Source organism: Rhineura floridana, chromosome 7, assembly GCF_030035675.1.
Source record: "Rhineura floridana isolate rRhiFlo1 chromosome 7, rRhiFlo1.hap2, whole genome shotgun sequence".
NCBI lineage: Eukaryota > Metazoa > Chordata > Lepidosauria > Squamata > Rhineuridae > Rhineura > Rhineura floridana.
This window is the reverse complement of record NC_084486.1, coordinates 107,531,391-107,544,489: the sequence shown is the minus strand read 5'-3', so window position 1 is coordinate 107,544,489 and position 13,099 is coordinate 107,531,391. Positions and strand designations below refer to the sequence as shown.

General features: G+C 39.2%; 1 protein-coding gene across 2 annotated transcripts in view; it reads left to right on the top strand.

Moving 5' to 3' along the window:
- The window catches only part of FARSB (phenylalanyl-tRNA synthetase subunit beta), a 51,334-nt gene that overhangs the window by 29,905 nt on the left and 8,330 nt on the right, over positions 1–13,099 (top strand). For both annotated transcript variants that reach the window (XM_061636783.1, XM_061636782.1), the window contains exons 14-16: positions 64–156; positions 628–745; positions 4,045–4,197. In XM_061636783.1, the coding sequence (XP_061492767.1) occupies positions 64–156; positions 628–745; positions 4,045–4,197 (364 nt within the window). The remainder of the gene's footprint in view (positions 1–63; positions 157–627; positions 746–4,044; positions 4,198–13,099) is intronic.

Genomic DNA, 13,099 nt, shown 5'->3' with positions numbered 1-13,099 from the left:
CTGGGTTAAATTCATTTGTTTTGTCTCTTCTTTTCCCTCTCCCCACTCAACTTTTCATATTAGTGTTCCCAAGAAGACATTGCTAATAAACTGGGAGTTGACATATCTGCAACAAAAGCTGTACATATAGCAAATCCCAAAACAGCAGAATTTCAGGTGAGGACTATAAACTACTTGTTGCTTGAAAAGCTAAATGAACTTTGGCCAATGAAAAGCTTTGATTAACTGTGGCATTTAAATATGAAATGTGTAAATTAGAAGCCATTCAAAGGCCTTGTTTTATAATTCTCGATGTTGTAGCCAGTTCTGAGGCTCTTTTGTAATACTTAACTTCATTCTTCCATTCTCCAGTTTAATATTGAATTTTTCACTGACACAGGATTTTTAGATAATTGCTATAGAACCGTTTTCTAAAATGGGGTACTCTTGTGAGCTAGTGCTGTGAATGTGGTTTGTGTTGGCAGACTATAAAGGGCTGGGAATTGCTGAAGAGTGGGGAGAAATTAACGCATTTCCTGTTAATATTGATATTCTACTCTTGCCTACATTGCCATATCTTGCTCTTACTTGGAGATGTTATGATCTACAGAGATGTTTAAAATAGAAAGTTCTCTATGTGACCTACAGGTGGCGCGCACTACCCTCTTGCCTGGCCTCCTGAAAACTATTGCAGCTAATAGGAAGATGCCTTTACCTCTGAAACTCTTTGAAATCTCTGACATTGTAGTGAAAGATTCCACCATGGGTAAGAGAATTTCAGTAAACTCTAATGTCTTGAAACATCAAGGGCGTGACTGAATCCACCATGAGTGCAGTGCCCACATGTGGAGGATTCCTTGTTTTCTCCCTGCCATTGCTCATACATGGGTGTACTCAACCAATGCAGTAGGTCATCTGGAGGAATGGGAAGTCCCATATCTTCATGCAGCTCTTTGCCTCTGCTTGCTGCAACTTGCAAGTATGAGTAGGAAAGCATGCACAGACTTTCCATTTCTCCTTATAGCCTGTTGCACTGGCTGAGCATTCCAGTGCATGCACATAGATGTAGAGATGGAAACAGGGCTCTGTTGTGTGTTTGGGAATCCCCTGCATGTTGGCACTGTGCTTTTGTGCTATACTGGCTCATACCTTAAGTTTGAAAGGATTTTAGCATATGCATAGTAAGTGGATTATTTGTATGTGCATGAAAATGATTTTTATAAAATAGCACTTTCTCTCTACTGAAATATACTACTTTTGATTTGACACTTTACAATATATATCCCTTTAACTACTTTATCCAACATGTTTCAGGAGCCCTATATCGAACTTCCAGACTAGTTCATTCATTGTGCCCTAACTAATGGCTTAGGGACCCTTTGTAACAACATTGGTGAAAAATTGATTCTCAGGAAGAAAGAATTCTGAAACTCATCAAAAGCATCTCTATTATTATCGATAACAATTTTCTGATCTATCTTATTGCTGTCTGTATGCAACAACTAACATATTTTGGCAGAAAATAAATCATGCTTCCAGCAGGCTTCAGCCAACGCTTATTTATTTTTATTTGATTTATATCCCACCCTTCCTCCCAGCAGGAGCGCAGGGAGGCAAACAAAAGCACTAAAAACACTTTAAAACATCATAAAACAGGGTTTAAAATACATTAAAACAAAACATCTTTAAAAAACTTTTTTTTTAAAAAAAAGCTTGCAAGACATCTTAAAAAAAGGTTAAAACATTGTGTGTTTTTAAAAAAAGGTTTAAAAACATATTAAAAAGCAGTTCCAACACAGATGCAGACTGGGATAAGGTCTCAACTTAAAAGGCTTGTTGAAAAAGGAAGGTCTTCAATAGGCACCAAAAAGATAACAGAGATGGCACCTGTCTAATATTTAAGGGTAGGGAGTTCCACAGGGTAGCTGCCGCCACACTAAAGGTCCGTTTCTTATGTTGTACAGAACGGACCTCCTGATAAGATGGTATCTGCAGGAGGCCCTCACCTGCAGAGCACAGTGATCGACTGGGTATATAAGGGGTAAGATGCTCTTTCAGGTATCCTGGTCCTGAGCTGTATAGGGCTTTGTACACCAAAACAAGTACCTTGAACTTGGCCCGGTAGCAAATGGGCAGCCTGTTAGGTAAATGCGCTTATCTGTTAGGTTTACTGCTTTAAGGTTCTATGGTCCTTTTACTGATTAATTGATTAGACAGTTAAATCTAACCTACATTCTCACACTTTTGGTTGATAAGGATATTTAATCATTTGTGTTCTGTACAACAAATAGGTATTCATAGGAAAATAGTCCTAAATTTGCTAATCCTGAATGAACAATCAGGGCAGCTAGATGTAACAGCAGTGGATCTTAAATCCATATCTGTTAAAGTCATTACGCAGCAAGGAAGGGGTCCAGTTTTAACAGTAAAAAGAGTATATGGGTGAAGAAAGCTGAAACTCAGCCAGGCACCAAGAATGGAACTGAGCTCAGTTGAGAAAATAGCACTTGAGGAGGACTACAAGGAGATAATACAGCACACAGAAAGATAGTTCTGTGTCCTTTTTGCTTGTAAAATTTCATACACCATTTATGAAAGAGGTACTTCTCCAAAATGCAGGTGTCATATGGAATGTTGTTGCTAGAGGGCAGCATTACCCAGTTTTATTTTTCACTGCATTTTCTTGACTTGGAAATTGTACGAAACAGGATCTTTAGACCGTGAATCACTGCAATACATATACAGTTTATGTATTTGGCTGGTCCATTTTTTAAAACACAGCAGAATTGTTTTATGTAATCACACCATTGTTTTCTAGTTAGTTAGAATGAACTGAGGCTCGTCCAAGAAAGCTTAGCTTAGATTTGGCAGCAAGTGTTCTATGTGGTCTGTAGTGAATGAGCTTCATAATCAAGTACAATATTTCAAATCTGACTGTCATGATTGCGCGTGTGTGTGTGTGTGTGAGAGAGAGAGAGAGAGAGAGAGGGAGGGAGGGAGGGAGAGAGAGAGAGAGAGACATCTAAAGCTGTTAGTACCTCCTGGATATGACTCAGACTTTGGCCTAGTTCTCTCTGTGGTGATAAATCTCTGCCTGGACTATGTCACTTCAGACTGCAGGTGGAAGTTTAATTTGATGTTGTTGTTGTTAGAGGGAAGTATGTACTAATTTAAATTTTCATTGTACTTTATGTGCTTAGTTCTAACATTGGGGGGGGGAAGTTTCCAACACGTAGACCGCATTCACACTTTGCACGAAATCAGAGTTTAGCTTGGCCTTCCCCAAACCTGATACTCTCAGATGTTTTGGATTAAACCCCCATCATCCCTTGGCCATGCTGACTGCGGCTGCTGGGATTTGAAGTCTGACAGCTTCTAGAGGTCACCAGGTGCGGAAGAGAGGTTAGATGATGTGAATGAGCCACAGTGAGCTCTGGGCTTATATATGCCCAACCCCTCATTCCTTCCACACATCCAGGAGGAAGACTTCAGACACTTCTGCTTATCTGCAGTTTGTCTTTTCAACCAAACTGATAAACTGGCTAACACTATTGGTTGTTTGAAATGAGCCAACTGACAAAACTGCAGTTAAACAAAAGCTTCCAAACTCCTCCTCCTGACCATGGGAGGTGGGCTCTTTGTGGCTTGTTCATAACACACTAAACTGTGTTTAACTGGAGTGTGTGGACACATCTGTAGAAAACTAGCATGTGAAGAAGGCTAGGCTAGCAGCCTGCTTCCTGACATGCTAGATTTCTGTGTGCTGGAATCTTTTATAACCAAAAGAAAAGTCAGAGAACATTTAGTCATGAGAGCCCCTGCTGTCAGTCGGAAGTGGCTCAGTTAAACACAGATTTATATTGCAGGAAGAAGTCTCAGAAAAAATGTTCATTTTTATTTATTTAATTTTTTAAATTACTGTATTATATATTTTCCTTTTGATCTACAGATGGTCAATGTGTAAATGTAAAGAAACACTGATACTAAATAGGATTAAAGCAGACAAGATCTTTAAAATGCAATCTCTACAAAACCAATAATTTTGGTTTCCTCTTTCTTCTCCAGATGTAGGTGCAAGAAACCACAAACGTCTTTGTGCTGTCTACTATAACAAAAATCCTGGCTTTGAGATAATTCATGGATTGCTAGATAGAATCATGCAGCTACTAGACATCCCACCAATTAAAGAGAAGGGATATTATATTAAAGCAGCTGAAGGTAAGAGTGTGCATATGACCTTACCTGCAAGTCTTTGTTGGACCAAACTGCAAGGCCATCCATTAAAATTAAAAGCATGCCTAGACAATGTTTGATTAACTGATATTTGTATTTAGACTCCTGACTGCCTCGCTTTCAGTGTCTTTTAACAAATGGTCTAATTGCTGTATTTATACTCCACTCTTGCTCATTTTGATATGATGTGAAAACTTGTAGGACTACTTTTGCTGTTAATCAATCATGGTTTCCCTCAGGCACTTCGTCAGTCTTGTTCTGCATAGATGAATCCAAGCCTTGTATACTGCCCAGTTGGAAGAGCAATTATTTGAAGACAGTGGCTTCTAACCTTGTGCAAGTAGAAGGAAGCTTGCACAAGAGGAATTTCCCATTCCCTCTAACCCCTTAATCCCCTAAAAAAGCTCTTCAGAAGATTAGGGGACCCTCCTGAACAGTGAGGGGTGGGGTGCATGGGGTTTTTGAGAAGACATGAATTTCCTAAAATTGGGGTGATGTGCAAGGTTCCTTCTGGTCATGCTGCTTAGGATCCAAGTCAGTGTGCAGTGAAGTGGCCTTTCTAACAATGCAGATGTTTGGTATTGTATCATAAGGGTTGATGCAGTGTTGTTCCATAACTTTCCTTTTGGAATCTCAGATCTTTGTGAAGTACAGCAGTTCTTTACTTTATACCACATTGAGTGAAACATGAGGAGCTGAATGTCAAATGGACAATAGCATGACAGTCAATAGCTGTCCTTTAGATAAAAAACCGTAAGAAAGAGGCTCAGTGATATGCTTTAAGTGAGAGATCTACACGCACGTGCGTGTATATATATTATTTCTTGTATATATATTATTTCTATTTGTTTTTTTTTTCTGTCGGCAAGTAAAGACTTTTTTATTCCGACAGGCTTTTGGGATAGAAGGTGTTTAGGATTGGGCTTTACAAGGCTTGTTTTATTGTTTTATATTATTATTTGTATTATTTTAAAGTGCCTTTTACTGTTTTAAGGTTGTGTGTAGTTTAATTGTATTTTAATTGTATGTTTTTCTATGTTTTTAACTACATGTAGTTCTATTTGTAAGCTGCCCTGAGTTCCAGTTTGGAAAAAGGGCGGGGTGAAAATAAAGTTTCAATTCAGAATTCAAAGTGAACTGCATATATCTCTGTAGGATGTGTTTATATTTAAACTATGTTCCCGCACAAGTGCCTGTGCCTTTCAAAGTTCTGTTGAAGTGCAAATTTCTGATAACATTCATAAAAGGGAGAGAGATAAACACTTGGCTGTGTAATTGTCAACCAAGCATTGAAATTGCACTATAAATCATTCTAAGGATGTGCATTTGTATAATTCCTTTCAGTCATTTTTTCTGTTGCAACTATGTGCATCAGATTACTGATTTCCATTTAGGAAGCCAAAGTTAAAACATTGTACATTTTAAATCTAAACCCTTTGCTAAGATCGGTATAATGATCTGACTCCTTTCAGAAATTAGAAAAGGTGTCTGTTTACTGTATATGTTTATTCTTGCTCCATATGTGTACACCACGGTTATTAGATCACCTTCTGTTCCAATAATACCTAAATATGCATTAAGTTAATCTCAGGGTCATAACCTTTTGCTCTTGCAGCAACACCTGTGCAACAATTGCAGATGCTTGAAAATATGGGTGAAATTGTGATGTTCTCCAGGCCTTCACACTAGTGTTTGGTGTAACTGGAGCCCTGCAATATACTGACAGAGAATTTTAGCCTTGAGTGATCATTTTATTAAAGATGAAGCCATTTTCATTTCTGAAAGTGTATTCTGGGACAATCTCAAATATTTACCATCTGACACTTATTAGAATCATAAATACATTTCTGCAATTGACCATCCCTTTTGAAAACCCTAAAGTATGTAATTTTCTAAACTGCTAGTTTTTTTGGTAAAGCTGTACATAAAATGTTTCTGTTGGAATATTTGGTAGACTGACTTGACTTCATTCTGCTTAGCTTAGAGACTGTCTCTCATGTACTGTCTTTAAATTCAGTGTTCTGTGATTGTCCCTTGCATAGATCATATAAAGAAATCAGACTTTAAATACTAAGATTCAGGGTTCAAGTCCCTTTCCAGGCCCATCCTCTCTTCTTCTGGCCATTTGCATGAGGCCCACCACTTTAGATCCAGAGATCAGTTTGAAACTACATGATGCAGCTCTTCTTCTGAAGTTAAACAAATCTGGCTCTGTAGGTTGCATGAATAAGATGCCACTTTGGAATTATATATAAGCCTCTTTGACCCCCTCAGATGAAGAACAGAGTGAGTAACAGAGGAAGTTTAACAGAGTAGGATGAAATGAAATAAACAGTAAGAAATCCTCTTATGAATTCTTCAAAGCAGAGGCCTCAGCTTGGAGCAGAAGGTACCTCACTGTTATCTCCACTTAAAGGATCTCTGGTAGCTAGGAATAATGTCAACATAAGCCCCTGAACAGCTGCTGCCAGAGAAATGATAATACTAAACTAGTTGAGCCAAGGGACTAGCATGTTACAAGACAGCAGAAATTATATTTAAGCATATAGTTTTTAAGCCTAGTGATGAGGAGGCAGAAGAAAGCCTAATGTTCACTAATAGGCAAAAAACCTTGCGGTTTAAGAACGTACCTATAGCCAACAGATCTTTCTATCAAACTTTAAAAAGTAGGGAAATTGAGCAGCTATAGTGAATGCACTACGGGAGCAGGAGATCTGACCTCGTCTCTGAGATATTGTATTGCCCTACAAATTTGTAAAACTGCAAACACAATTTGGGTTGGTCTTTCACAGTCCAATCCACTTCCTGTGTAGCTTGCAAGAATTTGGTAACAGAGGCACTATCAGAGGCACATGTTACCAAATTCTTCCAAGCTACACAGGAAGTGGATTGGACTCTGAAAGACCAACCCAAATTGTATTTGCATTTTGACAAATTTGTAGGGCAGTACAATATCCCAGAGAGGAGTTCAGGTCTCTTGCTCCCCTGGTGCATTCACTATAGCTGCCCAATTTCCCTGCTTTTTAAAGTTTGATAGAAATATCTGTTGGCTATAGGTACATTCTTAAACTGCAAGTTTTTTTGCCTATTAGTGAATTTCTTTGCTTTTTAATCCAGGAGGTAAGAAATGGGATCCTGTGCAAGGTTGCTGAGAATGGATTGATCATTTGCATGCTTATTGAGTTCAGTGGGATTTACTTCCCTGTAATCATGCTTAGGATAGGTGAAACTGACCACGTTGGATGGGGAGGGGAGGGAGCAGGCGGGAGGGGGAGGGCAGGTTTCATCATTCGCATGCTAATTGAGTTCAGTGGGATTTACTCCCATGCATTCATGCTTAGAATAGATAAAACTGACCATGGGTAGGGAGGCCTGGAGTGGGCAGGGGAGGAGAAAGAAGGAAGAGGGGAGGAGAGGAAGAAGGGACGAGGAAGGGAGAGGAGAAGGAGGGGAAAGGCAGGTCTTAATTGAGTTCAGTGGGATTTATTCCCATGCAGTCATGGCTAGGTTAGGTAAAACTGGCCATGGGGAGGAGGAGGAGGGGGAGAGAGTAGCGGAAAGGAGGAAGGGGGATAGGGGAGCAGAAGAAGGGGGAGGGGGAAGGAGGGGATTGGAAAGGGAGGGAGGAGGGGATTGGAAGGGGAAGGGGGGAGGTGTGCAGGAAGGGGGAGGAAAGGGGCAAAAGGGAGGGGAGGGGAGAGCAGGTTTGATTATTTGCATGCTTATTGAGTTGAATGAGATTTACTCCCATGCAATCATGCATTTTTTAACTTTTAAACTGCAGAAGATGAAGATCAGAGTATGGGGCAAGGTCAGTAATAGGACTACAGGTACTCTGTGAACATGGCTCATTTTTAATTAATTTCAACAGATTATGAGAACTCTGACAGAAAAAAGTCCAAAAGGGGTCTGGTTTCTCTCTCTTTTTACACTTTGAACTCTCAATTCTGTCTGACTGTTTTGTGTATCACCATGAAAATGTAGAGGGTTGTTAAGCAAGCGTTTCTGAGTTCAGGACTATAAGTTTTGTAAGGTTTTGTAAGATTTATATGCCCATTTTGCAGTTAATATTAAACCAAGACTCAGGCATTTTCCCTTCTCTCGTGCAGGAGGTGGCTGGAAGGATCTGCCTTTACTTTTAACTAATCAGGGCTTCACATTATGTCCACACTTAGAACTCTGGTTAATTTAAACTACAGTTTGTTTAAACAAGCCAGGATCAAGTAGTGTTTTATGATGCTGGCTTGTTTGAACCAGCTAAATGTTTGAACTTAAACCAACCAGAATTCCTCCGAATTGAGACATAATGGAGAACTCTGGTTAGTATTAAAACCGTATCTCCTTATGGCTGTAAAGAGGATCCAGAAGCAGTGGACTCCACTACGACTTTAAGTCTTTTATAAAAAGTTGACCTACAGTGTTGTATCTAAATTCCACAAAGTAAGCTTTGGCCTGTAGACATTATTATGAACTTCCCAGGTCCATGAGGCCTAGCACTATCGGAGGGGTGTGTGCATGTGTGATTTCAGCCAGAATTCATAGTTTCTACAGTTTTGAAGAAATTTGTGCATATAAATCCGATTCTGGCCCACTTCCATTGGCTGCCTGTATGTTCCATGCTCGGTTCAAGGTGCTGGTTTTAACCTATAAAGCCTTAGGCTTGGGACCAAAATACCTGATGGAACTCCTCTCCTGACACGAACTCACCCGTACATTACGCTCAACATCAAAGGCCCTCCTCCGGGTGCCTACTGTGAGGGAAGCTGGGAGTCTGGCAACAAGGGAGAGGGCCTTCTCAGTGGTGGCCCCCAAATTATGGAATGATCTTCCTGATGAGGTGCACCTGGCACCAACACTGTTATCTTTTTGGTGCCAGGTCAAGACTTTCCTCTTCTCCCAGGCATTTTAGCATGTGTTTTTAAATTGCTTTTTTAAAATGTATTTTTAAAATTTGTATATTTGTTTTTAAGGCTATGGGGCGGTATATAAATGCGATGATGATGATAATTTTCAGTCATTGTTGTTATGTGCCTTCAAGTTGATTACGACTTATGGCAACCCTATGAATCCAAGACCATGGACCACCCTTTTCAGATCTTGTAAGTTCAAGTCTGTGGCTTCCTTTATGGAATAAATCCATCTCTTGTTTGGTCATCCTCTTTTTCTATTCCCCTCTGTTTTTCGTAGCATTATTGTCTTTTCTAGTGAATCATGTCTTCTCATTAAGCAAAAGGAAAGAGAAACACGGTTAGAACCCTAAATGCAACAATACAGCGACTAGTACGTAGGGACAAAGAGAACTGTTACAATAGTTACTGTATAGAAATAGAAGAGGACAACAAAAAGGGTAGAACAAGAGCCCTGTTCCAAAAGATTAGAGAAATGAAAGGGAAATTTAAACCAAGAGTAGGGATGTTGAATAATCAACAGGGGAACACACTGAATGACTGAAATGAAATAAAAGGAAGATGGAAGCAATACACTGAAGAACTCTACAAAAGAGATGCCGGGATGACAGATTCATTCACGGAGGAACCATATGATGAAGAACCAGAAATTTTAGAATGTGAGGTGAAAGCTGCTCATAAAATACTTGGAAGAAACAAATCACCAGGAATAGATGGCATACCAATAGAGTTGCTACAAGCTACTGAGACTGAATCAGTCCAAATTTTGACTAAAATCTGTCAAGAAATATGGAAAACTAAACAATGGCCCACAGACTGGAAGCGTTCCATATACATCCCAATTCCAAAGAAAGGGGATCCCAGGGAATGCAGTAATTATCGAACTATTGCCTTAATATGCCATGCAAGTAAAGTAATGCTCAAGATTCTGCAACAAAGGCTCTTGCCATATATGGAGCGAGAAATGCCAGACGTCCAAGCTGGATTTAGAAAGGGAAGAGGTACCAGAGATCATATCACAGACGTACGTTGGATAATGGAACGGAGCAAGGAATTTCAGAAGAAAATCACCCTATGCTTTATAGATTACAGCAAAGCCTTTGACTGTGTAGATCATGAAAAACTATAGAATGCTTTAAAAGAAATGGGGGTGCCACAACATTTGATTGTCCTGATGCGCAACCTATACTCTGGACAAGAGGCTACTGTAAGGACAGAATATGGAGAAACCGATTGATTCCCCATTGGAAAGGGTGTGAGACAGGGGTGTATTTTATCACCCTATTTATTTAATCTATATGCAGAACATATCATACGGAAAGCAGGATTGGACCAAGAAGAAGGAGGTGTGAAAACTGGAGGGAGAAATATCAATAATTTAAGATATGCATACGATACCATACCACTAGCAGAAACCAGTAATGATTTGAAACGAATGCTGATGAAAGTTCAAGAGGAAAGCTCAAAAGCAGGACTACAGCTGAACGTCAAAAAGACTAAAGTAATGACAACAGAAGATTTATGCAACTTTACAGTTGACAATGAGGACATTGACCATGCCAAGGATCAATAACTTGGCACATTAAACAAAATGGAGACAATAGTCAAGAAATCAGAAGAAGGCTAGGACTGGGGAGGGCAGCTGTGAGAGAACTAGAAAAGGTCTTCAAATGTAAAGATGTATCACTGAACACTAAAGTCAGGATCATTCAGACCATGGTATTTCTGATCTCTATGTATGGATGTGAAAGTTGGACAGTGAAAAAAGCTGATAAGAGAAAAATCAACGCATTTGAAATGTGGTGTCGGAATAGAGCTTTGCGGATACCATGGACTGCAAAAAAGACAAATAATTGGGTGTTAGAACAAATTAAACCAGAACTATCACTAGAAGCTAAAATGATGAAACTGAGGTTATCATACTTTGGACACATCATGAGAAGACATGATTCATTAGAAAAGATAATAATGCTTGGAAAAACAGAAGGAAGTAAAAAAAGAGGAAGACCAAACAAGAGATGGATTGATTCCATAAAGGAAGCCACAGACCTGAATTTACAAGATCTAAACAGAGTGGTTCATGACAGATGCTCTTGGAGGTCACTGATTCATAGGGTTGCCATAAGTCGTAGTCTTGGAGGCACATAACAACAACAACAATTTCTGCATCCTGCCATTATTTCTTGGAGTATTGGAGATTGGTAAGGTGTGTCAGAAGTGAAGCTACAACTTTTTTTTAAAAAATGAAATCATGCTGTGGTAATAAACTCCTAACAAAGAAACCAAAATATGAAACATTTGTATTTGATTTGTCACACTATAATTTATTTATTTATTTATTTATTAAATTTATATACCGCCCGACTAGCAATAGCTCTCTGGGCGGTGAACATAAAACTAGAGTTTGTAATGGTTTTTGTGTTACAAATGTGTTGCAGGCTGTTTTAGCCAGCCATTATGCAAACTAAATAAGCTAGTTTTCTGGCTTTAAAAAACAAAACAAAAATCTGCTGCACAAATCTCTAATATTTCCTAAAGCCTGAAAAGTGAACTACTGAACCTTATAAATCTCATAGTAACTTGAGTCAAAGGAACAACGGCAGGCTGCTGAACTAGCTTTAAGTTGATGAGAAGGCAAGTGTTTTAGGGTGATATGATGGGAGACTTAGCCTCCCACTCCCCACTAGCTACATTCTCTCCTGTCCTGTTCAGGCATGTTATTGGTTCTAACTGGTCACAGGTCATGGTCTGAAGGCACAAATTAGAGCAACCTTGCTTTAGCTAAACAGTTCTGAGTCTGGTCAATGCCTGGATAGGAGACAATCTAGAAAGCTCATGTTTACTGTATTAAGTTCCATCATGGAAAAAAGGCAGGATATAGTTCATTTTAAAAATATATATTACTTGCATAAAAATGTTGTTGTGTATATGTCCTGCTTTCAGGCTTCCCATAAGCATCTGGTTGGCTACAGTGAGAACAGAATGCTAGACTGGATGAGCCTTTGGTCTGATCCAGCAGGACTTATGTTTATTTTATTTATTTATTTCATGTATATCCCACCTTTTCTCCAAGGAGGATGAGGTGGTATTCCACTCCCTAGTTTATCCTCACAACAACCCTATCAGGTAGGTTAGATTGGGAGACCAACCCGCCCAAGGCCCTCCAGTGAGCTTCATGTCTGAGTGGGGATTTGAACTCGGGAGTCCCAGTCCAACATTCTAACCACATCACCACACTTGTCTTTTTCTTATCCTAACTCAATTTGTCATCTTTTTGTCCTTCTCGGACAGAAGTCTGCTAACAAGAAATTAGTTGAAAGCTGGCACAATGTTTGTGAGGCTTAGTCTTCTGTCACTTATGCCACTGAAAAAGCCTAAAATAGTTCTTGCTAAATATGCCATGTCTAAATTCTGACTGCAAAATATAGTCTTGTGTGCAGACAAGTCACACAATGACATAGTTCAGTATAATGAAAAGAGGTATGCATGAAATGTTGACTATCAGATGTTTCTGCATCTGTAGATCACATTTTGTTTAGGGGATCACAATGGTAGAGAGCTTTAAACATTCTGAGACTCTATGAAGAACAAACTGCTGAAATCTTACACTTCACAGAGGAATAAACTATAATATAAGCACACATTTGACTCCCAACAGCTGTGTGTATAAGGTATGATTTGTCTGTGGAAGTTGCAGATCGGTCCTGTCATCTCAGTTCCCCTCCCTCTCCTTCCACGTGTTGATGTTGTATGAAGTTTTCAGTTATCTGCACATGGTAGAGTGAATTGTTTTCCCTTCAATACGTGCATTGCAATAAATAAAGGAGTGTGAAGTATTCTACTTTTGAACAATGAACTGAACATTTTTGACTGGAAAAATGAAATCTGTGGGTACTTACCTTTGCTGTCCCCATAAACATTGTTGTTTAGGTGTGTTTGATCTATTGTGGGACCTATTGTGGATAAGATAAATCAGATAT